Here is a 27,652-nt window from a genome sequence, read left to right as displayed (position 1 = left end):
ACTCATGTTCTGTGTTCGATCCCTGTGCAGGCTGTTCACTGTAGAGTTGGACTCGATGAAGCTTGGGGGCCATCCCTTCCAACTCAGGATATTCTGTGATTCCATGAATGCAGTCAGTGTCTTTCCCACCAGTCCTGGGAAACAGCCATGCTATACAGTGCTGTGTCATGAAAGGCAACATGTTTGGAGCCTGGGGAGGAGGGTGACCCAGAGGGCTTTCCTTCCACCACAAGGCAGTCTTTACCAGCAAGTAGACAATCTTTGAACCTGTTCTAACAGTCTTTATAATCCAGAGTCCTCCTTCTTACTGAATGGGAACAAAGCAACTGTCTAAATACTTTCTATTTGAGAAGCTTCCCTGTTACACCACATTAAAGTATTAAAACAATATTCTAAAGCAGTGAATCCTGTGCTTTGCAAACACTGCTTCTCTCCAAGGAGAGTCTTCAGCTCCAGAGTCTCAATGAATCTCAACTTTTCCCTTTTTGGTAGTCAGAACAGGTTTTGTTAATATCTTTCCACATCTATGCTCAAGTTCAGTGCTATTTTTTGTATCTACAGAAAAGATAAACTGTTTTTTTCTGTTTATCCTCCCTTTTTAGGATTTTTTACTCCTTTTATTTTTAGTAACTCCAAATTTTCCATGACCATCCAAGTATGCCCTAACTACACTGTGTGATGTACTTCAATCACAAGAGTGAATGATTTGTCCTCCTTCCCTCAGTCACTTTCTCAGACGAAAGGCTGAGGGCAATTGAGGCAAAGTGTGGGGTACAAAGGACCCCTCATTCCTTTTACTTGCTATTTCATCTCCACAAGTGAGCATCCAGTAGTAATTCTAAACCCAGAAAATTTAAGAAGATGTTGAGTCAGACAGGCAATACATTAACATGTTTACTGACTGCTGGTTCATGATTAAACACAGTTGCCATGCTATGCTGTGCCATTATAATGATATTTGTTTTCCTAAATAAGATGGGGTTGGAAGGTGGCACTACACATAGAACATGTTGCAGACTCTGGAGTACTGAAGCAAGTGGCATACATAAACCAGGGACACTTATCAAGCCCTCAGAACTTGTAAGACAGTTCAATGCAAGCAGACAGGTGCTTATATGTGCAGCTCAGTGTTTTCACTGGTTTACAGACAGATTTAAGCCAAGTATTATTAAAAACCTTACAGGTGCTAAGTTAGGTACTTAATAAAAATGTTTATCTGTAAACAAGAGTTATCCTTACAATGGATCATTTTCCAGAAACTGGAATTTCAAGACAGTGCAACAATGCTTCAGTGTTATCTTTGGCAGTAGACAGCACGGTGAAATGCAAGATCCAAATCACTTCAGAAGGGCACGGTACAAGCGCAGAGAATGCTTCATCTCCCTCTCTTGTTCCATGCAGAATATCAAGTCCCTGAGACAGACACGGGTTACTCGTGGACAGAGCATCTGCTTCGTAAGGCTAAAACCTGATGATCCAGCAATTCCATTGCTGTTCAAACCCTAAGTGGGGGAGAGAGGAAGAAAAAGACCATCAAAAACATTAGAATTTCATGTAAGTAGAAGTTTTAACTAAACTGGTTGGATTATACTGCTACTTGTACAAAACTAGCCCACTGATGTTCAGCTTTCCATGTTGAAAACCAGCAACCCAAAAATCCTTGCACATTAGATACTGAAAAGACAAAGCAAGCGCTTGCCAGCTGATGGCCTATTTCAGTCAAAGCAACCACAAAGTTCTTTTTCCTTTAAAATAATACTATATGGTAAGATAAATAACTGCCATTTCACTGAAGTCTGTTTAGCAGACTTGCACTGAGAAAGCATCAGCCAGCTATGAAAAGGTACTAACACAGTACCTATGCAGAGCCCCAGGTTGTGCACAGCTCTTACTACTGCTTGCTCCAAAGGTTTCTATCTCTTCATGAGGAAAGAGTGCACCCTAGCTTTGGAACATGGCCAGGAGAAACTCATCCCAGCCATCATCTGTGCTCTGTCCTTTAAGAGGGCAACAAATACTCAGTGAAAGCATCCAGATACTCAGAACACTGTATCTGAGCCTATCCACCTCAGTCAGCTGCCTTGCTTGGTTATGAAAATACAATTGGTAGGAGATGATGACATTTAGTAGTTTTATATTCAAGCTACTGGAATGAGCAACCCCCACGCTTTCCAAAATGCCCCAAGATTTATTATTAGGGGTGGGGAAGAGGAAGATTACCATGAGCTGCACAATAGACTGGCTACTTATCTTGGAGCCAATCTGTGCTGCACAGCCAGTCTCTTATCACTACTGGAGGGTTCTTGGTAATGAATGTAATTTGTACAAATACGAGTGCTCAGTCTCTGTAACTTCAGCAAGGCAATGCCTGCCAGCATCAACACCACTTGGAGATGGTGTTGCTTGGATGCAGTGTTAACTATATCAATTCTTACCCTAACACTCTCTGCAAGACTTCTGCAAAATGACTTTGCCCACTTTGCTTAGAGAAATCTGTTTAAACCCCCCATTTATTAGAAATGACTACCAGTGCTGGACTACATATAGCAGCAAATGCTACTGTTGTTAGGGTGGAAGCATTGATATTTATTAAAAATATAGAGAGATTCACCAGAGAGCACATGCTAGCCACAGAAAACCCAGGGCACATTGAAGAAATGGAAGCTGTATTTTTTTACAAGCAGCACGCAGGGTATTCAGCACCATTTCATTTGCTTTACAGTCAATACTATTAAACACTATGAAATGCCATCATTTGAAACTTTCAGTTTGTTAAATGGCTCGGAACAAATGCGTGCGTGGGGAAGACTGCTGGCCACATTGCACAGAGGGCACTGCTGTCCTGGTAAGACACAAAAGGGTCACAGTTCAAGTTTGTCATATGACAACCCTGAAGGATCCAGGGAAAAGATAGCTCTGCAATGCAGCTGCCAGCACGGGTTGAAAAGGAGGTCAGTCCAACAGGATGCAGCAGAAGGCCTGAGGCAATGTTATAAATGAAACAAACCCCAAGGGTTTTCAGTAACCCAACAGCAATGTCCTTTATAATTCAAAGAACTTTATTGAGGTGAAAGTATTTTCTCTCTAAATAAGTCATTAGACTGGAAGTTTTACCTTTAAAAAGACACCAAACAAAGCCACCTCAATCCTGTTCACTCTTACAAAAAGGGAGACAGACGGCACAAATTGCCCAGCCCGCTTTGGAAGCTGCTGTAGCTGCAAGATGCTACAACAGGGCAGAAGCTGCCTGAGTTTGAGACAGAGTTATGGGTTTGTTTATTCTTAAATTCCTACCCATCATGCCCAGTGCAGAGACATAAAGCGACAGTATGCTGTAATACCACATCCAAAGTCAAAGCTTGTCCTGAGCCCCTGTTTACTAAGACACCATTCACAGTTCTAAGTTTCCCATAGCATCACTCTGGCTTATCAAAGCTACTGAGCACAGCGTTTCAGGGGCCAGGGAGCTCTTTGACAACCAACAGCTCCTACCACAAGTTAAAAGAAAGTGTCCTTCTCTCAAAGTACATGATGGTTTAAAATTAAAGAAGCCAACAGACAGCCTAGGTCATTCCAGTCCAGACAGGGACCATGCTGGGGAACCCACTTTTAAGTGAATTTATGCAGTGCTGAGCACTATCTCCTGTTAGATACTGTTTTCCACAGTTGTACTGAAACACTGGTTTTTCTTGGTTTTGTTTTGGATCTTGGACCAAGCAGTGGTCCAAGATCTGCACGTCCCAAAGAACCATCACAAACCCCACTGCTAATGTCCAAGAGTTTACTTATGAAATGCCCAGCTCTGAGCTCTCAAGCTGACACAGGGGATACTTTAGGGGAGGGTCCTCTGCTGCTCCACTTGAGCAAATTCCTATTGGGCAGGAGGTCAACCTTGTCTAGCCCTAGGCAACAGTCAATAATCTTCTCCTTTAGATCCCACATACCCCTTCCTCAAAAGCACAAAACTTTTGAGACCTGAAAAACACCAGCTGACTCCTTGCTCCCAGACATCTCTATTATGCTCCTTCCATTTGGGCAGCAACCACTTGTGTCTTGCTGTTTTGGGGGATTCTTCACTGCTAGTCTTCAGCATACCCCAAGACAGCTTTGTCTGTTTCTAGGGGAAAGTGCTGCTTTTCAACCAGGTCACAGACAACCATGAAGATAAACAAATAGAAAATGCATCTCTGTAGAATCAATTCTAACAAATGGTACTTGCAATCTGCCTGCATCCCCCTTCTGCAACATCTAATTATTAGTGCTCTAACCAGCAACTTCTTTTTTTTCTTGCCTTTTTTTTTTTTTTTTGTTACCTTGAAGTTCCTGCCTTTCAATAAACCCTCACTATCCTGCCATCCTGCCTTCCTTCCAAAAGGGAAATGACACGAAGAGACACGAAGCCCAGGAGGCCCAACTACCAGTGTAGATTCTACCAGTCAGCCTGGGTATCAGAAGTGTCAGACCCTGTTTGTAAGCCAGGTGAGGCACTACAGCAGTGTAACTGCACCACTGTGAACCACCCGTCCCAGTACTGAGACCACAACTGGCTTAAAATCAGCCCCAGGAGGTCACAACAGCAGTCCTGCTTTTGAACTATCCTAAGAATTGAGCCCAAATCAGCACCTTTTCCACAGCAGCACACTGTCACCCTTAGAGCCTTTTATAAACACCTGACAGAGATCAGTTACACTCACTTGGCAGCAGAACCCATTGTGGTGCTCCTGCTGTAGTCCCAAGCTGTTGAACAGCCAGTTTCATTCAGAGGTTGCTCTGGAAACCTGTTTAAAGATCTCTAGAGCTCTCTCCAGTGGCTGGATGGAGAATGAAATACCAATTCTCTGAAAAGGCAAGAGTGAAATTAATACAGAGCCACCACTCCCACCTTACTTCTAGTCTGCAAGGTATCTAGAGCTTGGCATCTGCAAATTTAGATGATGGATACCAACAAGGATTTCAAAACTGCTCAGAGCTATTCTACAGGCCCTGACACAAAGCTCATAGAGGTCTGCAGACAGCTCCCTTCCCACCAAGTTCCAGTCAGGTTCAGTGAGCTGTTCCTGGTGGAGTACACGCTCCCTTCCCAAATTCAACCAAAATTCAAAGTTTTAAACTCTTGGGAGGGAGTACTTTTAAGGGAGAAAAGTACTCAGTCAAATGTTTAAAAGTCAAGCCAAGAGTTATCATTTCAGTTTTTGGTGTGGCATAAACATATCACAGGCCCAGAGCCAAGATCCCAAGAGAGCAAACTGCAGCTCTGCTGCACATTATAAAAATACCACCAGCAGAAGGAAGCAAAGTCATGAGACACTTTTCAATGACATCCCCAAACACTGAAAAATGACAGCTGTGTGCAGCAGAGATGTTGCTGAAAGGTGGCAAGAGCATCTAGTGAATTGTAGCGAAAGCTTCCAGGTTCAACCCCCATCTCTGTCACATGTGGTCACACTGAGCTGAGTGATATCTAGTGTATGCTGTACTCGGTCTCTCAGCTGTAAAACACAGAACACATTCCTGTCTCATAGGACGAAACAAGGGTTAAAAAACCACTAACATATTGTGTTCAAGCACTTACCTGAGTTTCCTCCAGCAGTCAGGGGGAAAGGAACAGACCCTGGCAAAACTGTGACATTTTTGCTCATACACATAAGTGCCTTATGTAGGCCAGAGCAAACAAAGTGAAAGAAGTTGATAGAAGCCTGGTGGCAAGCCAGCCTATGGATGCTGCCTATTCTAACAAACCTCAGTCTGTCAGAAATACTCCCACATTCACAACACTAAAGTATTACATGACTCAATATTTTTAAAAAAGAATCCTATAAATAAAGTTAGTTGTTTTAGGTTGGGGTCTGGGAATTTTTTTTTTTAACCTTATAGACCATTAGGGTAGCTCAAGCCAATGGCTGAAAGACTCAGATCTCTATATCCAGACTTCTTCTTGTGCAGATGAAAACAAATGTGTATTTATGATGTTATCTGCAGCCTACAAAAAAAGCCTCACAGAGCTGTCAGATCTATATAATAGAAAACTCCATTCAATTACACATTTTTCTTCAGATTTCATTGCAACATTCCTACAAGTCCTTTCAAATGTAGGCAACAACATGTTTTACATATTGAAACAAATTACTGTGAATGCAATGTCAGTTTATTCACTATTATGCCCAAGATTCATGTACGCATGTCACTTCTTATGGGTACATCAGATGCTTAATCTGTACCTGGAGGTAATGAATCCTATACAAATATGTCATGTTAGTTAACAGACAATTATTAAGCTGAAATTTTCTGGCTCTTTGCCACATCATTTTAAGCAATGTATTGTCAACTAAATTATAAATCTCTTGACCCTTCACATGTCATCAACATTTGTGCATTACCAATATGTTCAGCCTAAAGCTACAATGCAATTAGTCATTTAAATTGCAGATCTCTTTCACATATAAGAAGAATTAAGTTCATCTGTAGCACAGAGAAGGCACGATATGGGCCAATGAACTGTATTTCTGAAGTGTGTGAATGGCAGTTGAGAATATTTTTGCCTATTTAGATGGGGAAAAAATTTAGATCAAGTGTATAGCCTAGACTGACAGGCGCCAGGAAATTCAGCACAGAAACTGAAACTCTTTTAGCTGACAGAGCTGTGCTTTGTTAGGTCTTTAAACAGGTAGCTAAGATGCTGAAGACATTTTATAATTGCAGTAACTTTTAGGTCCTTCCCCAAAGGTATGACCATGTCACAGACACTTCAGTTGTCCAAGAGCTTAAATAAGAACCAGAAATTTAAATCAAGAGTCTGCATACATTAAGCATATGCAAAGTAGAAAAAAACCTCACCCTCCAGTATCACTTAATACCTATGGGCTGGGGAAAGGGGTGACAGAGACAGAAAGAGACACAGAGAAAGTGAGAGAAACCACTGAATCTAGAAACAGATTTTGTAGCCTTGTTATGAACACCTACTTATACAGAGGTAGCCGAAATTGAAGTGATTGCTTTTAAATTAATTTTATGCAGCTTCTAAGAAAATACTTTAGCAGACTATCATGTACCCATGCCAAAGACCACACAGCAGCCTCATTGCACAGGGAGCGATCATTTGCTACAGAGCCAATTCATGCCTTTAAATTCACACTTAGACACAGTCATGTCCTTAACACCAGTACTGAAACTGATGAATTGTGGTAGTGTTCCCTCATCAGAGGAGCTTACAGCCAAAAAGAGTGGCAGTAGCTTCTACAGTTACTACTTATAAGAGCATAAACCCCTTCTGGACATAAAAAATAACATAACATAACATAACATAAGCCTTAGATTGTCACACACCAGAAAAAACAAATCATGTCTCTTCCCCAGCCACTTGGAAGAGTTGGGTTTACTTCCATTCTGCAGAAAGGACTTGCTGCTCAAAGGCTTAGTTCTTCCACAGTCAACCTAAAGAACATTTCCAAAGCTCAAACAAGCACTGTGTACAGAGTATGTTTAATCAACGTGCATACCAGCATCCCAAAGTTGTAAAGCAAGAAGGGTAAGTTTAAGTTCTGCTAACAATGATCAGATGTGGCAGACACAAGAGAAGATGACAAGCTAATTTCCTCCACCCAGAGTCAATACTAAAAATGGAACAATGACCACTGTGGTAAACAAGGCATTTCTTCCATTTTTGCTTGCCAAACTTCTTTGCAGAAGGAGAATGCAAGTGTTGACTGCTGCATTAGATGTGCACAACCTTGGAAGTTATCACATTATTTTAAGTATATTGGCCAGGGCTAGGAATTCGACAGAAGGGGAGTATTTGAATGGCTCTGCACTGACCACAGCATATCAGCTGCATGATTTACTTATGTAACAACTACTTGCAGTAGCTTATGTTTCCACAGCAAAGCCAGACTACCTGTGACGAGGCAAGAACACATCAACTAACAAAGCAGCCAGTCTTGGCAGGGGACAGAATAGACACAAGCAGTATCTAGAAAGAGGAATTTCCTTTGCCATTGGATCTGGCAAAAAGAAAGAAAAGACATGAGATGTACAACCCTGAGTCAGTCAGTGGAACCAGCCTGGGAGAAAGCAAGTGAAGAACTCAGCAGCCACTTCGGGGCAGGAGAACTCAGCCACCACTTCTAAGTACTTAAGGTTTTATCATGGAGCCAGAAAAGTAATGCAAAGCAAGTGTTCTACCCAAAAAATTACACAGAAATGCTGGTGTTCTACTAAGTTTTCCTACACAAAGTAGAAGAAGAGCCCAACCACATTATTCAGATGATGACCATAAGTGTAACAGCCAGTCTTCTGAGTCTACTTTCAGAAACATCTGCAGACTTTTTTCCTCCCTGGTGCATGATTCTGCACAAATACACAGCTCTTAGTTCATGGCCAAAGATGACCTTGCACCCAAGACACCTCTGAATAGACAGAAAGAAAGTTTAAGGACTCAGAACTGTAGTCTTCAAATTTCTAAGATTCCAGTTACAGTGGAAATGAGAAAAAGCTGTGTCCAAAATGGCTTTGTCAACAGAAAAGCAGTAAAACTTAATTTAAAAAAAAAAAATCCTTGACTATTTATCAGCATTGAAAACATTATGGGGCGTGTTACCAACCAGTAAAAGCTATGAAACAGAACAAAGAATTGGGAAAATGAGTCTGTGGTTTCGAGTTTACTTTTTTCTTGTTTGTTTTAGAAGTGTCCTCCCCTCCAAAGATGAGCTAGTTTTCAATTCTTCCTACCCTTTAATTCATTACTATTTACTACATGCCCTCAAACTAGGGGAGGAGGAGAGGTGGGTAACAAATGCACAAACCCCAAGACACATATAAATGAATCCAAAGACCTCTTCTATTCATTGCATCCAAAAGTGTCCAGAGGGATAACAATGAGACAGATGAAGATATTGCCACCTCTGGATTACAAGTAGCACCAATTAACACATTTTCACAACAGAGGGATTTTCTTACCAAGGCTTTCTCAAATTGCTCTTTCTGAACAATACCATTCAAATGTTAAGTTGCAGTGAACAGAATATGCAAAACTACCCAAAGTAGTGTTTCCAACAAGAAAGGAAAAAGAATTCCCATTATACTGCTGCCTTTTCTTTTATTTCTTTTTTAAATTAGGCCTAGAGCATTAGCCTTATTTTTTCAAAATTCCATGATCATCATGGATTTGTCCCTACTGCTATTTCAACTTTAGAGATACATAAGCAATCATGGCAATATATAGATTATTCTTTTTATATTGTTTTCAGGTCCAAGTTAGTTGACAGACAAGCCTCTGGACAAGAGCCTCTTTCTGTACTTGTTACACTATGAGGTGATGAGGCTGCTGGCAGGAAGGCTTCTAGCTGGAAAGCACATGCTTGTGTCACCACAGGTTCTAGTTACCACATTAAAATGACCCCATAATAGGTTTCCTGAAAAGACCAAGTAAAGCACAATTTCAGACATCAAAATAAGATGAACATGCAGGAATCACGTGCTCAACAATCTCGGGAAAAATAGTTTTCAGAAGAGGAGCAAAGCCCAGTGCTGGTGTGTGGAGAAATAGAAAACCTTGGGCTGAAGAATCATCCCAGTTAAACACAGATACTTATTTGTGGATAAGTTAGCATACCATGCTCCCTAAAATGCTGGTTTGAGCCCTTCACATTTACTGCAACAGTAGGCAGCAGATCCAACCAACCCAGTTTGCTGAACTGAACTTTCCCAGTATCCATTACATTTTGGTACTGAATAAAGAAAGGCAAATATACAACAAATTTGCTTAGAGAGTTTCACTTTTTTAATACATACTGTAACTGATTATTTCTTCCCTGTCTGCCCAAATACATTAGGGCTTTGGTTTGCGTCAATAATTGCTTGAAACAATTCCTTTGCTTTAATTATTGCAGTAGACAACCATAAAAAGAAGCTGTACAGAGCTGACACAGCCATAGGAGACACAAACATTGTACAAAGAACATCCAAAGAAAGTCAAAGTCTTAGTTAAAAATCTTAATCCAGTTAGCATCAGTGATTTCACTCAATAATGTTAAACATCATTCATATTTAGGAATAACTTCTTCCATCATACATGTCTACCAAGTTATTAGTCTTTAAAAATAATCATAATAATAAGAAATGTCACAGGAGTATCGTGCACAGATTTACTTGCCATTGCACAGTCTAGAAGTTCTGACATTTAAGATTATTTGAGAGTAAAGCTCTCTGTAGTTTGTCTGTATTTGCAATTTGAAATGAAAAAGCACATCCTGCCTGTTTAAATTATTCTCAGACAGGTTGCCCAAAAAGATGATTTTAAAGATGCCCAAATGTGTATCAGCCTAAGGCCATATTGTACTTGCTTTCAGTTTCAAAGACCTCCTTTCATCTCTGAAGAATGGAATGTTGTTTACTGCTCAGGATGTTTTGCCATGTTATCATGAATGTATTACAAATGTTCTGCTTCTTGAACTAGAGAGTGTTTGTCAAAACCATTCTTTATTCTACATGAGAAGTCTTAAGCCTTTTATAAATCCTGCTCAGATATATTGGGACACTTAAAAACATTTAAATCTAAACATCCTTCTCAAGGATTGCTATCCTGCATGATTTCACAAAATAGAAAACAAAAAAAGGTCTGCAGAGAAATGCTTTCTGGTAGCATGAAGCCTAAGAACTAGGCACTGGAATGCGAGCTTGCATGCAAGAAACAAAAATGGTTTCACTGTCAGAATTACTTTCACCTACTGCCCTTACAAATCAGTCTAGTATGGCAACCATATGAGAAGCTGCTTAAAATACAGCAGGTAAATTTGTAACAATGGCATGTTATCAAGGTTTATGGTCAGTTTTAGGCGTGTCATGTCCACATTCTTTTAAAGTGGCAAAGTAAATTGATAGAGAGCTTTCAAAAGCAACACTGTTATCTGTCTCGCTTTGGCATAATCTCATGAAGCTTTTAATAAAGCAGACATACCACAGCTGATGAGAAATAACTGAAAAGTACTTAACAGGCAGACTTGTTAAATATTCAGAAACAAATCCGACAATAATTACAGAAAACCACTATGAAGAACAGGAATAGTTACCCGATAGAAGCTTGGGGGAAGATGAGAAAAGGATGGGGGAAACTGTTCTTGTGCTAGACCGATTTTTTCAAGTTTTTCCAGTGGTATTAAAAAAAAAACCAAAACCATACATTTAAGCTTCATGTGAAAGTGCATTAAAAAACTTCAAAGAAGAGAAGAAAAGCTGCTCGAAAGCTGTGAATGCTGCTTTCTGCAGCTTGTTTAGAGAAAGATTGCTTCCCTTCACTTGTGGTTAACAGGGAGTATTCAAAGACTTAATTCTGTATCCATGTCAGGAAAAAAATAAATTAGAAATTCACTGAAGGAACTCTATCTCACCTGCTTAGCGAGGCCTCTTGTCACAGTCCAGATGAAGAAAAACCTATGGGACAGTTGCCACCACTATCTCAGTTACAATGCAAATAACTGAGGACAAGGTCCTCCCAGACTCTGCTATGCAAAAATGACAAGAGTATTTTCAATCCTACCATCTATTTAAGGCTCCCAGACAACAAGAATGAAAAAGACTTAAGGTTCATCAGAAAGGACAACTTTACCACCACTGCCTCCACACAAGAGTTACTTCCCAGGCTCCTGATCGTTGTGATTATGTCAGGCCAACCAGCCTTTCACTTGAGCAATATCGAGGCTTCATGATAGAGGGGCAAAACTGGCAGTAACACCAATTTCCCCCGTCTCCAGCAAAGATGATGACCTCTAACAGAAGTCTCCTCAGGACTTCTGCAGCCATAAAAGCTTCCCAGGTACCGGGAACTGTTACTCTTCAGCATATTGAGAGATTTGCTCAGAACAGGTTTGTTAAAAGCACTTTCAGTATTCAGCATGAGTCATGGAAGAGGATCTGGCTCATTGCAGGAAGTGAATGGGCTAGCTTTACTGACTCATTTACTGCTTTTTGGGAGAACCTAGCCAAGGTGAAGTCACAGAATATTTGAGAAGAGTCCCTATGCATTGTGCATGGATTAATATCCACAGTCAAATGTCAAATCAAGAACCATTTCAAAAGCCATCCAAACCAGGAACTGTGAGTTCACCTGAGGGGCCATGACAATAACCCACTTTATTAGTGGAAGGTCACTGCAGCTTGGTTACCCTCCACTATAGATGGGAATTTCTCTGAGTCATCATTTCATTTAGTCCTCAGCACACAGCGCTGTTATGCACAGTCTTTCCTTTAACACACAATTACAAACTCCCATCAAATTTACCAGAAACAATCCTTTCAAGCACCTAACACACAAACTAGGTTTCTTACAGAACACAACAAACCATTTTGTGTGAGAGAATTCTCACATCTTCCTACAGGGAAAGATAAATGTAATTCAGTATGAAGATGTAACACCATGCAAGTCATTGCAAGCCACGTCTGTACCTCGAGCCCAGATCCAAGGTTTGATGAATCCAATGGTCTTTTCTTCCTTGGTCCAATGGCTGCCAAAGCTGTGAGGTTGGCTTCTCTTTGCTGCATCTGTGCTAATTCCAACTGTTGCATCTAATTTAAAAAGAAAACATCTACATTAATTATGATACACATTATGTTCAAGGTTCTTTTTAGAGCTGTTTCAGACGGCTCTGTAGCTCCTACAGAAACAATGCGTTTCACAGCATCTCTCCCCTCTTTCTGGTCACTTCTGACAAATTCCAGTACTCAGTCATGCTTGGAGCCCTATGGACAGCACTGTTTAACTACACCTTTTATGGAGACCACACTGTGGTGTCAATGCAGCCTTAACATGAGCCTTGCAGCTGCTTCCTTACCTCATTAGGTTTGTTGTTTCTGGTTAATGGAAAATCTTGGTCTGAACTGGTTTATGAAGCAGGATTAGTATTAAAAATTGAAGTTACCAAGTTATGTGACCTGGTTTTATTCTTATTTCAAAATCTCAATTCTTGACTGCACAAGCAAGATACCCAGTTTCCTCTATCACCTGAACTCAGCACTTAATATTGCCTTCGTGAAACATTGTACTACCCAATGGAACAGGATGCTGGTAGCTGACTGCTAGTCTTTCTTTTCCCAGTACATATTTGAATGTTCAGAAACATCTGAAGCAAGGTAGAGATACACTGCATGTTTATTTTCACTCACCTCCAAAACTGCTGAACACTAAGAAATCATTAGAAACAACCTTCACCTGGGTTAGGTAAACTTGGGATGGGACAGAAACCCACAGTAAAGAGCATTAAAATAAAATAAAAATATTCTTGTATTTCGAGATACATTCTATTCAACAGTTATCACTGCCAGCTGCTCTGGAGCTTTACCTAGTCAAGTCTGCTGACAGACTTACTGTCTTTGATCTGCCACCTTGCTAATACAACCACACTGCTTCCACATCCACCAGCTGTCCATCTTGGAGCATGGGTGGAGAAGGAAGGCTTTCCAAACATAAACCTCTGGGTGATGTCAACCCTGGGATGGTCTCAACTGCAACTAGTATAGCTCTGTAGCCCATATCCTCCCCATTCCCAGGACTTGGAAGACTGTTCAGATGAGGATTCTCTGCATGGATGTGCGTGCATGTCATAAAACAATTGAAGTACAACCATACCATGGGTAGGAAAGCATCCAAATCTCCTCCCCTCCCCCATCATAAACTCAATTAATTACCTGGACTTCCTCACCCAAGTCAATACAGATGCTTACCAACCTTGCAACACTCTATGATTTTGCTTGCTTTTCAGCTCTCAGAGATCCCACTTGGAGAGGAGAAGAGCAGCTGATAAGAACTGAGCTTGCAGCCCCTACATGGTGTTCAGAGTCCCCTACTTGCTACCACTTAAATAAAGAAAAATCCACAACAAAAAAAATACTTTGGGGCTCATGGGGAGTGTTTTGGGGGAGAGAGATTTTGGCTGGTTTCTGGGTGGGTGGTGTTACAAGCCTTATTTTACATCATATAAGTATACTTTAGTGATGGTGGCAGCTTTACATCAGGTACTGCAGGAACTAGGCTATTTAAATAAAAACAGTATTTCAGGGCAAGAATCCTAAAAGGACAGCGTTCACCAGAAGACTCAAACTGCTCAAGGTTTTTCAGCAGAAATCAGGGAAAGCGAGATTTTAACAAATATGTTGAGAATAAAGTTTTTTGGGGGGTTTGTATGTTTCAGTTTTGAAAACAGCGCTTTTGCAAGTCATCTTCGATCACCCAACGTAGGCTTTTAGTGTAGCAGTACTTCTTCACACAGTAGTATTTCTTCAAAGCTAGATACCATCATTCACTTACCACACACATTATTTTTGCTTTTGTGTGCAGTGCACACAATTAAAACCTTATTTATCAAAATTTACTCAATTCAGTCAGCTTGTTTTTATCCAAATATACAGGATTGCTTCCAAGAATACTTTACACACTATGAACTTTCAAACTACTAGTATTTTGCAATTGTCTGAGGTTAACTCCAGCCAGTTTACTAGCATAAGTTGTTTAGGATAAATTTTCCTTTAATCTCATATATAGATTAAATCTCATATCTTTATATTCAGTAACACACTCCAGCCCATAAAAGATGGGGGAAAGTAATTATAAATAAATTAAAAGAAAAATTTGAAACTTCGCAAACTGTGAAAGATTGAGGCAGGAGCAATAAAATGCTTAGAATAAGCGTTAAATCTCAGCAATAAAATGCTGAGATTTTTGGCAGAGGCAGGTGCTGAGGTCCAGCCTCAGCTGCCCAGGCCCCCAACACCTGGAGCCACCCAACCTTACAAACAGCTATGGAGCATCCCTTCAGAAGTAAAGCGCTCCTTCCTGCCAGCAGTGTAGTCCAGTCATTACAATGGTCACATGTACACCACAGTCTTCTTGCCATGAGAAGGGGCTTTGCAACATGCCATGCACACTGTACCACTCTGGGGAAAGATTAAACTCCTAAAGGCTCCAGTGAAAAAGAAAACCAGAAGGGGAAAGATGATTTGCTTTCATTTAAGGAACCATTACACTCAAAGTAAAACAACTTTTAAAACCATTACACTTAAGACAAAGCAAAACAAACCAAAAGCCTTTATTAGTCTAACCATGTGCTTCCATCCCTTGGAACCACTGGAAAACACATCCCCTTTCCCTCTCAACCCTACAAAACACACACCAAACAGCATTACTGCAGTTAGACTTGTCAAAAATGTGTGGTTGCTGAACACCTCTGGCTTGAAGCAGCATTGAAATAAGACCCTCTCTCCTTTTTACAGCTGCTGTTGATGGGCAGCCGTGGTCAAGTGAAAGGACAAAAGGCAGAGCTATGAATTAAATACCAAGAGGGTTTTGGGTTGGCATCAGCATGGGGTGGAGGGCACTGGGCAAGTTGAGGCTCTCATGGTGGAGCATCAGGATGCTGCTCTGGTTGAGGACTGGGCAGTGCCTTGGCACTGTCACCATGGAATTCTATCGACCAAGCGTGCTGCTGGCATAGGCACACTGCAGGAGGGAGCAATGCTGCTGGAGGGCAGTGCTGGCAGAGGTAACAAAGGAGAGGATGACACTTGGGAGACTGTATAAAAAAAGATGTGCTTTCTAGAAACAGAACTGATGCATCTTTGACCAGGCAAGTTCCCAAGACAATGCTGGAATCACACATCATTACAAACATCTGCTCTCTCCAATACATTTTCCACCTCCTAGCTAGTCAAAGGACTTTTCAAATCATAAAGAATCTCACCAGAGATTTGGAGCAAAAGAAGAAAAAAAAATCATAATCTTGTTGCATTCTGCACATCTCAGGGATTTTTCTGAGAACATAATTAAGACAAATGAATTTAAACACTCAATTTCTATAATGGACTCAACAGATCCCCATTAAGCGATATGGGCAGGCATCCAAATTACCCTGCTGAAGCCAGCAAAATCATCTTTTCATCAAGTTTTGTTCCATTAAAAATTGCAGATTAAGTATCTAAACATTGTGTGAGCAGTTAAAAGCACAGGATAAGGAGAAGACAGGCAGATAATGTCAAGGGATATCCGAGGATACTGGCTGGCTAACTACTGCCAGATTTTCCTAAACAAGATTAGGAAAGAGCAAGAGGTGACTGTGTGGAGTCAAATCTTTCTTTAATGGTTAGTTTTGTAGCACATAAGTTAGGGAAGAAAGATCACTGCATAAGGGGCAGTAAAAGTAGTACATACACTTTATTAAAATATAACATAGAGAAGCTGCATGGTTTCCTTGTAGAGGTCAGTTTTATTAACACTGGTGTCTTTGAGTATGGTAGGATACAAAGAGAACTGTGACACCCAGGTGAAATCATACCACCATACTCATCTTGACAAGAGATTGATCTTCTTCCTTGAACACTGAAGTGTGTGATGGCAATTCCAGAAGAGCAGGGGGGAGCTGCACCATACGTTGGACCCCCAAACTAGCAGGCTGCCCCTCAACCTGACCTACTTCCTCTGCTGAAAGATGCTGCTCTTCCATCACAACACAAGAACCCAACACATGCTCTATTCAAAATTCATTCCCCAAGAAGGGCAATAAGAGGGATGGGTTCCAGGCAAGTGGCAAATGAATGTTCATGCTTCCTTCCCTCCCTTTCCGATTTCACATATGCTAAGAATTGCAGTACAAAGAGCTCTAAAAACCTCTGTATAAAGATCAAATTGCTATGAAAACGTATCAGAACTTGTAGAATAGTCTTTGTTGCTGCTGGCCTTTTTAATAATAAAAATAGGGTTTAAAGTCTGATCTTGCAGCAAGCAGGAATCTCTAGGGTGACACAATAACCATTTTAGTTAATCTGACCTGCAGCAGAAATCAGGAAATAAGGTACGTTTTAAAGTCCTTCCTTATAGTGAAATGGCATTTGCAGCATGGCTGTAATCACACAAAATGAAAGGTTTTAAAATTGACCTCTCTGTTCTTCACTCAATCCTCTGAGAAAAGTATTTTTTTCCTGCTCACAGAAACTCTCTCACGTCTCATACACCACATTTCAGAAAATACGCAAAATCTATTTTTACTGTTACACCAATGACATTTTTGAGGCACTTTAATATTAAAAAATAATTTTCAAGTTGTATAAGAAGACAAGAAGTACTTCAGCTATGAGATGCTGAAACTTTTACTTAAAGCAATACTGCAGATTGGTTTTAAACTCTTTTGGTTATGAAGTACATGATAATGTGGTTGCCTGCCTTATCAGAGCCTCAATAATGCAAGTTATGCAAATCTCGATGCTTTCCCTAAAGAGAAAGAATCACTTAAACACAACTGATGAAAAGTATACACTGCTACAAATAAAGTCAAGTAATTCACAGCAGCTAATCCATGATGTGTACAGCAGAGGGTGGCTGTATTATCAAAGGTGGGGAAAAAAGGAATGTTATCTAGCTGAATACAAGTTCACCTTGCAAGAAGAGTAGATTAAAGTCTTTGTGTCTGGTCACAAAGTCCCCAGGACAGGATTCAGATATTTGATATAAGCTTTCATAGAGGACAAAGTACATGAAACATCTGCTCTCTAGATCCTCAAAACCTCATGGTTTTACCAGGGAAGGTTTTTCTACAGGTAGAGATGAGATCACCTGTGTTAGCCAGGGCTCACAGAGCAGTACAGGACTGATGTTAAAGAAAAGCCAGACAGGCGGCCCTTGTCCAGCAGATGACATGCCAGCCTTGTGCTGGCATGAGAAATTCATACCACTGTCTGCTTCTGCAGGCACTTCAATATACAAAGCACCAGGAAACAAATCTGAGGAGCAGAGAAAAGAAATCTTTCTTCATTTGAACGCTAGGAACTTATGCCTGGGGAAAAAAAAAAAAAGTCAAAAAATTGTCTTGGCAATGCAATAACAAATAAATACAGCCCCATGGATGTAAACGAACTCAGAAAAAATGCTGGCAGACAGATGTGGCTAAACACCACAATTCTGGACTTGGTTATAATTAATATAAGAGAAAGACTTAAAAGTACATGTACAAGATACTGGGTTTAATATTAAGTAAAAAGTGGGGATGTCTCCACATATGACATTACAGGCAGATTGAGTACAGGACAGATTAAATAAATATTTAAACTAACAGAAGAACTGGCAGGAAAGGAAACCAGGGAAGGCTGAAGACAACTTAATGTATGCCTAAGGGTTATGTGTGCTATCCAGCAATAAGTACATCAGGAGTAATAAAAGCACTAAAGTAGATGAACAAGAATTTTTATAAGACTTGGGGTGGGGGGGGGAGGAAAGGAATATAGGCATAAAAAAGAGACAGAAGCTCCAATCCTATCAGCTTCCTCAATAAAGAAACTAAACAATAAATTAACAAATAATGAAAGTCAAAGTCAGTCAAAGAAACTGTGACCAAATTTCAATGTCTACCTTTTCTAGCTCGCATCTGTGAAAGAGAAACCTCAGGACCTATCTAAGCCTTTAATTGCCACTTACTGTGTATTTTTAAAGAACTAAATACTGAGGTACCTTTTTAATGGGTCCACTTATCCCACTGAAATGACTTTTCTCTTTTTTGTATCCATTCTCTCTTTCTGACCAGCTTTTTTGAGCAAGGTTTCACTGGGTTTCATTATGTCCTCTGTTTAGTGCTTTGAAAGTTGTCTACTGCTCTCAGTCACTTCTCTCTTCATTGTCTTTGAAAGAAAGAACTGCAATTTTTTTCACATTCCCTTTAAGCATTTTAAGGAACTTGAGAAGAAAATGAAAAATAAACCTTAAAATCTGCTTTCAATCCCAAGCCTCTCACACTGGTTGTCATAAAGCTCAATGAGCATTACTGCCTCCAGCCTCTACCTTTCCTATACAAAATTTTCTGCCCTACAGGTTGAACGCGGCTGAATAGCAGACTTCTCATATGGGGGACATTCTCTGAGGAAAACTGACACTTGGAGGCTGCATATTTAAACATTTACCATCCTCTCCTCTTGCCTATAATGCAATTTCTCTTCTTGCAATTGCTTCCTTTCAAACTGTTTTAATTAGCCATACAATTAGTTTCCACTGACTTTTCCCTCTGTTGTAATTTAGATTTAACAGCAGAAAGGCAGAATAGCATGCACTGGTTTGAAATGCAGCCCTGACTTATAACAGAGCTGTATTTAGTACTGTAGATGTCTTTCAGGTTAATATCCCACACACCTGCTTCAGTGGCAGGACAGGCCCTACCGTGGCTGTGCGCCCCAAGACCAGGTGCTCTGCCTGTCTAAAAGGGTGCAATTAAATGTTTTGGAGAACAACAGAACATTTTTTCAGGATACCCATGAAGTAATCTACCCATAGGAGGAGGGAAAAAAAATTGGTATTTTGAGTTGATGTTTCCTAATATATAATTAACTCCACACGAGGAAAAAATCCAGGGCACAGTAACTTCCTGACCCCTTATTCTGCCCACTCTTGGTAATAATTTCCTATGTGTTGGAGTGTGTATTTCCTTTTACCAGTTTTTTTGGTTTGCTTAACCATTATTGATATATTTCTGTGTTTTCTAGGACACTTGGAACATGATTTCCCCTGTGCAGTCCCATCAGCTTGCCTTATTTGGAGGCCCAGGGAAGTTCTTGGGCGTCCAGCATCCACCATCAAGCTCTCTATGTGCTTTCAGACACTGCTCAGGCTAATTTTGCTGCAAGGACAAGAAACAGACTACAGCACCCCACACCAATGCAACATATTCCACAGGTTTTGTTTCAGATGCTATCACTGAGGAGAAGACTGTTCAATGACCATCAGCAAGCAGGTTTGTCCATCTCATCATACAGTCCACCCAACTTTTCCTGGCAGATAACTCTCTGGATCTTCATTATAATTTTCCTTTTGTACTTTCAGCCCTAAAGTTTCCTCTTATTAGCAAATTTTTTTACCCAAGGCCATACTTACAACCAGTTATATATTCATTCTCTGTCTCTGAGACAAACTGAGAAAAGGCTATTTGCAAATCCAAGAATATGCTTAATGGAGTTTTGTGGGAGGGCTGTTTTTGACTGAAGATAGTTGTTGCCATCTTTCAGGCAGATGGATTTAGGGTATTAGATGCAGTGTCTCAGCTGCTCTTTTCTTACATTCCTTTGAATATGACTGTCACAAACAGGCATTTGGTTTGCTTTGTAGCTTGCCCAATAATCTAACACGTTATGGAATTTCTGTTCCTGAATTTCAACAAGACTTGTAACACACCAAATCTCTGATGATTGCCCTTTGCAATTTGTAAGGCTACAATGCAGCTAATGAAATTTATGGCTCTTTGATTTTCATGGTTTTTTTTGTTTTTCAAAACATACAGAAGCAGGTAAGAAACAGTACAGAACAATAATGATAATATAAATCAGGTAATTAGGCAGAAGCTCTTAGGCTGCCACAGAAGGCTCATAAAAAAAGCCAATTGATAACAATGAGGTCTTGTTTTGTTTGCAGCAACCTATACTTGCTTGAGAGGTTATGGCTAAGTTTTGCCCTGCCACAAGAGTGGTCTTAAATAATTTGAACCATTTGGTCTGGAAGATTAGATAGAGACGCAGCAGAAGAGGAAAAAGAAAACAAACAGCTTGAAAATGGGAGTTGAAGTTGGTAGGGCAAGCAGCAAAGAATCAAGTTACAGTAACTTGTTACCTGAGAGTGTGAGAGGAAATAAGGGAGTTAGGTTATATGAAACAGGAAAAAAAAGATGGTAACTGTTGAAAAGATACTAGAGAACAACTAAAATTCAGTCATTACTATGTAAGAGCAAGAATGCATGGAATCATGCTGGCTCTTTGTTTGATATTTTCTAAGGGGGTTGTTTTGTCTCTACAAAAACCCTAGGGTTTGCCATTTTCCTCCCAGTCAGTTGATACTAAAGGTATTGAATTTTCTCAGCATCTCATCTACTGCCATCTTGTATGTATCAAAAAATGCATGAGTGTGTCGAGCAGGCAGGACAAGGAATGGGAAGATCTGTGCAGTCCCAAGTGAACAGAGCTGCTGAGAGAGCAAAGAATGAGGCAGGCAAATCTGCTGTCCCTCAGGGGCTTGTTCCACACACGGCTCCCCTAGCTCAAGATGCAGCTGCTCCCCTTTATGCACTGACAGACGCCGCGAGGTGACACAAGGTAAGAGCAGGGAAAAAGGTGGCTACTATGGAAATAAGCAAAGATGCTCTCAGTAAAATACCTCTTCACCTGCTCAACCCCAAGCAGGTATCTTGCCCAGATACATTCTGAGAGGCCTGCCCAGGCTCAGCCTTAAGCTTCCTGAAGCTGTAGTACAAAAGCACTCACTTTTGAAGAGGATGGACAGGAGTACAAAGAAACTGGGAAAAATTCCTTCACCAAAAGGGTTGCCAAGCATTTGAACAGGCTGTCCTAGGAAGTAGTTGAGGCACCATCCGTGGAAGGATCTAAAAAATATTTAGATGTGGCACTTAGGAACACAGTTTAGTGATGGCCCAATCACGGTTTAGTGATTGGCAGTGCTGGGTTAACAGCTGGGCTCAGTGATCTTAGAGGTCTTTTCCAAATGAAACAATTCTAAGGGATCAGAGTTTTTATTTAGAATTATAGTACACAATGTTTTATACTGACATTTTTACAGGTCTTCTGCGATGAACTGTTCATATGGCTGGTTTGCACATTTGCCAGTACCCAACACCTACTCAATTTAGGAAAGCTCATTTCAGGAAAGGGGAAGAAGCCACAGATAAACTATAAATACAGCAACAAGAATCACACTGACTGAACATTTTCTTTGTAACTGGAAGCACTGTGGAAAGTAGAACAGGAAATAGCAGAAACCACCTAAAAAAAGTCAGGGCTTAATAGTGCAAACATCACGGACAATGAGAGGACTGCATCCTCTCAGCTTGAAGAGGCAGATAAAGCAGAATGAAAAACAGGGGTAATTTACCCAGACTGCAGGAACGCCACTGCACAAAGAGCTGGTCCGTGAGGAGAGCAAGCACAAAATTCTTGAGTGCACAAAGCAGCAGCTTGGGGCAAGCTTTGCAGCTGTCTCAGAAGGAATGTGCACTTTCCATAGGTATTAAAATCTGCTGAAACAGGTGAAAGAGGGAAATAAATACAGACTTAATTCATGGCAAGCTACATAGGCTAAGAATATAGGAAAGTAAATGACTTGGCATAGGGGAAATTTGAGGCAATAGGTCATGCAAAAAAGGATGAAAAGGTCACAGCAATTATGTATAGCCTTTTGGATAAAAGAATCCACTGCAGAGTCTCTGGATGTACTTCCAGCAATGTTAAGATGTTGCTTCCAGCTACTGGATGACACCACATCCTGGATTTATAAGTATTCATTGTCCGGATGTACACCCTGCATTTTGGGAAACTTTGCTTTAGAACATGCTACAGTGCCATTACTCCACACTCTCTTCCTTCTCCCAGGGGGTCACCATCAACATACAAAAGACAGCTTTGAGGAAGGCAGGTCCATATTAATTCTTAAAGAACTATAAGCAGACAATAAGATGAGGCTTTCCAGTAGATACTTGACTGGAGTGACCTGGAAAAGATCTGATTGCAGCTGACAGAGGCATCAAAGCTTCCAAGTCTGGTTCCTTAGGAGCAGACTATAACCACAACATGGCAAGACAGACAGACAAGGTTAAGCCATTTCAAGCCTTCATACCACTGTACACCATGCTTCTCTGTTAGCAGTTTTAGTCTTGGGATATTTGTTGATTTTTATTTTGCTCTTATTCCAGTCCTATTCATGCTTGCATTTTTTCAATGCAAATGTGTGCTGACCAGTTTTCTCCAAACTGTCAATAAAATGCTAATTTTTTCCAGCTGCATTTGCTCTCAATTTCCACTCTCCATCTTGAGATGGTCCCAGATGAAAAAGCACCATTGGCACAGAAGGTGGGCATCCCCATTCTCTGTGTAAAGCTTGGAGAAGCTTCTGGCTGCCTCATTCTCTGGAGAACAAAGCAGCAGGACAGAGGGCAAGTGAATACCAACACAAAGCTCTGTGTCACCCCAAGAGGCACATCTGCCTCCTCTTCTTTTGGTGGAGCAGTTGGAGACTGTCATTCTGGGAGCAGCACAGCGTGGAGAAACACACAGGACAAAGAGTGATGCAGGTTGTGTTAGTCTGGCACAAGATGAGGTGCACTGAAGGAGGGGAACTCAAGACATACTAGAACACCAAGCACTAAACTTATATGCCCTCCCTGCTCTGTTGGCTCATTTTTTTGTCCATCACCATACCACTTTTTAAAAGAGATCTCATGAAAAATATCACTGAATCTAATCTAACCTTCTTTGTGTTCTAAATATGCAAACCACAGAATACTTTTAATGCTTTTACACATTATTGTTCAGAAAACAAGAGAAAAGAAGCTGCATAAATGAATTACTTTGCAGTCTTTATTAAAAGAAAGTACATCTAGAAACGATCAGATGATGCAGAGGTAAAGTCACCTACAAAACAGGACAGATTAGCATCACCCACTGATTGTTGATCCTGGTGGCACTAGCGGCAAACTGGGAAGGGCTTTAGGGCAACTTTGTACTCACAGATTGTAGCAACGAAGAAAGAGTTGTAAGCAGAAACAAAGAATTAAAAGATAGATAGTAAAGCAAGTTCCTTCTTTCTCATTTTACAAATTTCGTCTACTATGTTGCAAATCCAGAGCATTGATTCAAATAGTATTTTACTGGATTTCCATTTGTTTTGCCTGGGCTCCTACATTAATCCAAACAATAAGGGCCTTTAAAGCATTCATAAATAACCTGCTGCTGCTGCTGGCACCTAGGAGCCAAGTGCAGCAATGTTAAGCAACAACAAATTTCATAGTTCAAGAGGCACAGTTAAGGAAAAAGGTTGCTCAGAAAATCACTCTCATTTAGCACAAAGATCCTTAAAAATTGCATGAAATCAGTCAAGTAACTATAGAAACCAATTTCTTCAGCTCCGTATCACACGTCTCACACCTCAATTGTCTTTATTATCGTCTGCTGTCAGATCCTTAATCAGAAATGTGAACAGGCTTGATGATTTATTCAGCAGGGACAAGAATCTGTAGGTCAAGTGAAAAATTTCACACACACATACACACGCACACACATCTTCAACCTTGGGTACTTTCATTTCATTCTGTTCCCAGTAGCTCTGGGGGCAACTCCAGTGAGATCCAATATTAAGGCTCAATTAAAATAAGCTCCAATTAGTGGAGCTTTTTTCTCTCAGGCTAGAAAAGTCAGGAAATGGATATTGGGAAATGTAAAAAGTCAGCTACTGAGAGGAGGCTGCAGACATAAATGAACTTATTTGTTGATTTCTACAGTTGCTATGCAGAGGCCTCTGGGAGTAAAAGCTTAACCAGTCTAAGCTATAAACTAAAACCCCTGCAGCTAAACATGAACTGTGTGAAACAAGGGCTCCATTCCAGAACAGAAAACTGCTGGGCCCAGAAAATTAAAAGCCAGAGGCGTTTTCCATTTAAAACTAAATCCCAGTACCGCCTCCCAGCCAAAGAATTATAAGCAGTATCAGATTTACAAAACGAACAATTACCCTGGAAAAATGTAGCCTATTGTACAGTCCCAGATGCTAAATCTCAAAGTTTCTTTTTTTTTTTTTTCTAATCCCACATTATATTCCTACCAAGTGTACTGCTGCAGTTTACAAAGGACTGTTTCGAGACAGGACTGAAACTGCAAAAATAAAATGTTAAAAAAAGAGAGCTCATAATTCATTGACCTCATTTGAAGCACTGCCCTTGCCTGTGGCAGTTCCTGTCCTTCCCCAAGGCCTCTGCAAATGGTATGCAGCAGCAAAATAAACCCTGACCTAATTGCCAGGACAGGGCTGCCAACCTTCTCTCAACACACAAAGGCAAGCATGGTAACTGGAAACTCCTACCTCTTTCGCTTTCTGCTTTAACCGCAGTTGCTCTGGATCTTCTTTATTGGAACGGCTCTACCAAAGGAAGAAGAAAAAGACTGAATAGAAATTACTGGCGTCCAAACATCATCCTATCTGTTAAATATTTAATAAATGACAGTTTTCTCTGGTGACTGAAAGATTTAGCTCCAGGGCTGAATGCCTCAATCCAGACTGGCTTCCATCCCCCTCCACGCAGATACGTGCACTCCTCTCCTCATCTGGGCCGGCTGCCTTTGCTCTAGCCAGAGGCAAGATTAGGCTGAAAATGATGCTAACACTGTCAGTCAGGTCCAGTCTAGGCATGATGTTGTTCATGTCAGCAGCAGACACTTAAAAAGGACAGGAAGTACAGGAAAGAAAGGGAGTTCTATTCATGCAAGCACAACACCGTCCGTTCAATTCTAGATTAGGCTTCCACCCAAGTGGCTCCAGAATTCAGCTTGAAACAAAACCAAAAGAAAAGAATCAACAGAAGATGGTTAAGTCACAGCTGATGAAGCAACAGCTACTGTTGCAGGCTTTTTTTCCTCCTCTTCCTGAGGGGAAGAAAGAGAGAAGAAACTTATTCTGTACTAGCAACAGCTCCATGAGGAGTTCATGGATGCTATGGTACCAGCTCCAAGGCTAGCCCTCTGAACTTGACTACAGAAAACAAATACACCTGCAAGGGTGGTGGATCTCACCAGGCTTCTGTTTCAGAGGCAAAAAGAGATACAAGAAGGACATTTATAGATTTTTACTTCATTTTGACCAGTAGAAATAATCTCAAAAAAGTAGTTCTCTCCACCACACATTTCAAAGAACTCTTGTGGACTTTTGAAAAATGTAAATAGGTTAAATCCTTTTTTGTTTACCCCAAATTGTCCTAAACATTACATATTTTCAGTGACAGAATTAATGGTTACTATTTTTAAAACAGAAGAAGGAGAAACCTGAAGATGGTCACTAATCTAGAATCTTACCTTGGCTGCTCGAAGCAACATTTCACGTTCCTCTTCATCTCTTCTCTGCTTTTCTAGGTGATCGAGCTTCTCAAGAAATCTCAGTTGTGCTCTGGTGTCACTACATACGATGTACTTATCACTCCCCTGAAAAAAGAACTTTGTTATAGACAACCAGGAGCTCACAAACCTAATGGGAACATTATGAGAAGAACAACACTATTTTTCAAAGCTGAAAAGTTTGGGCTGTTTTATAAAGATGTCAGGTGGTAGGTAGTCATTTACATGTCTCCTCTCCACTAAAGCATCTTTCCAGGTGTCTGTGACTAGTAAGAGATTATTGAACAAGTGACATTAACAACATCCAGTCTATACTGACTATAATAACAGAAGTTTTCCCTAACCTTAGACTAAAGAAATTTTGTTTTAAACCACAAACTTATTATCCAGTAAACATGTCAGGAAAGAAAAAGGAATTGTAAAGGAATTGTAAAAATTTCTCATTTGAAGAGGAAAAAAATGAGAATTTAACATCATAAATTTCTAGCACTTTGTGTTCTAGATTCAGCCATTTAATGCAGAAGTTGAAACAAGCATCACCTGGTATTTCCAAAAAGATGATTTATGTATTGGAGGGGTGCTCTAGAACCAGTTATAACAAATCTTAGGGGTGAAGAAGATGAAATATAATATATATGGTTCATTATAGCTTTAAGAATACACATTTTTTTGCCTCAGTGAATCTTTCAAGTCCCAGGATAGCTTATGTTGAAAGGTAACCTAGGGAAGTCATCTGGTCCAGCCACCTGTACAAAGCTGGGCTGGTGAATACTAATGATTAGTTTTAGTCCAACAATCACTGGACACACAGGCATTGAAATAGGACTGAGGTCCTTTTGGTCTCAAGAATAGCAATCAGCAGTTTATTTTACATTCTATTTTTGCCCCCACGGACAAGCCTGAGTTGACATTTACGTTAGCTCAGAAAGGCAGAGAAAGAAAAGATCCAAAACATGGAGAACTGGCAATGAAAAGCTTGGTTTTACTACTCTGCTTTTCCAAAGACAGACTTCTTGAGCCATGCGTTGACCAGATGGCAATCAGGCAACACGAGACAAGGAGCCCATTCTAGATGAGGCATGTCTGTGCCACCTGTTTGTACCACTTTTTAGTGCACGTCCTACAGCTGTCTTCTTTCTCTGTTACTTTGTGAACTTGTTTTTTTTTTTCCTGAGAAATTTATCCCGGGGCATTTATCAGCCAAAACCGCCATGTACTTTCAGTGACTCTTCGTTCTATCTTACACCAGTCGCACATTGTAATGAAACAATTCTGACATACAACTATTCTAAAAGAAGCACGGGATATTTTACAGCTGTATTTTAGGCAGGCTTATATATTAAGTATGGACTATCCATGACTTCAGTTACTCAATTTTCAGTTTTCAAGGATACTATACTCAGACTCTTCTCACACCCAGTTGTACACTACGAAAAGATGGAAGGAAAGTAAAAGTTTTCTTGTGGAGCACTGTTGTCTCCTGATCTGACTTTTCACAACTGAGTCAGAGCATGAAATCCGTCCCTTTTCTGGTATTAGGCTTGGTCCTTTTCAATGAGCCACCTCATTGTCACATATTACCAACTGTGGCTCAAAACACACCATATGCTGCATCCAGAGACTTCCCCAAGCAGTGTCTGTGGCTCTGCAAGAAAGTCCAACAAACCTTTTCCCCTCCACTTCTGTCACTGCTCAAGTCTTTTTTAACCACTCCCCACAAAGCATAAGCTATTTCTGAGTCACTCTCAGTACATCAGTA

The 27,652-nt window shown here is 40.5% G+C and overlaps 1 protein-coding gene across 4 annotated transcripts in view; it reads right to left on the bottom strand.

Moving 5' to 3' along the window:
• Nucleotides 1–488: 488 nt before the first annotated feature.
• TAF4B (TATA-box binding protein associated factor 4b) overlaps nt 489–27,652 on the bottom strand; it is an 83,444-nt gene continuing 56,280 nt past the window's right edge. For all 4 annotated transcript variants that reach the window (XM_038129311.1, XM_038129310.1, XM_038129313.1 and 1 more), the window contains 4 exons: nt 25,855–25,980; nt 24,869–24,925; nt 12,436–12,555; nt 489–1,502 (listed from right to left, as the gene is read on the bottom strand). In XM_038129311.1, the coding sequence (XP_037985239.1) occupies nt 1,338–1,502; nt 12,436–12,555; nt 24,869–24,925; nt 25,855–25,980 (468 nt within the window). In that variant the 3' untranslated portion in view covers nt 489–1,337. The remainder of the gene's footprint in view (nt 1,503–12,435; nt 12,556–24,868; nt 24,926–25,854; nt 25,981–27,652) is intronic.

The sequence above is a fragment of the Motacilla alba genome, chromosome 2, assembly GCF_015832195.1.
Source record: "Motacilla alba alba isolate MOTALB_02 chromosome 2, Motacilla_alba_V1.0_pri, whole genome shotgun sequence".
Classification (NCBI taxonomy): Eukaryota; Metazoa; Chordata; class Aves; order Passeriformes; family Motacillidae; genus Motacilla; species Motacilla alba.
This window is presented reverse-complemented; position numbering and strand designations above follow the sequence as displayed.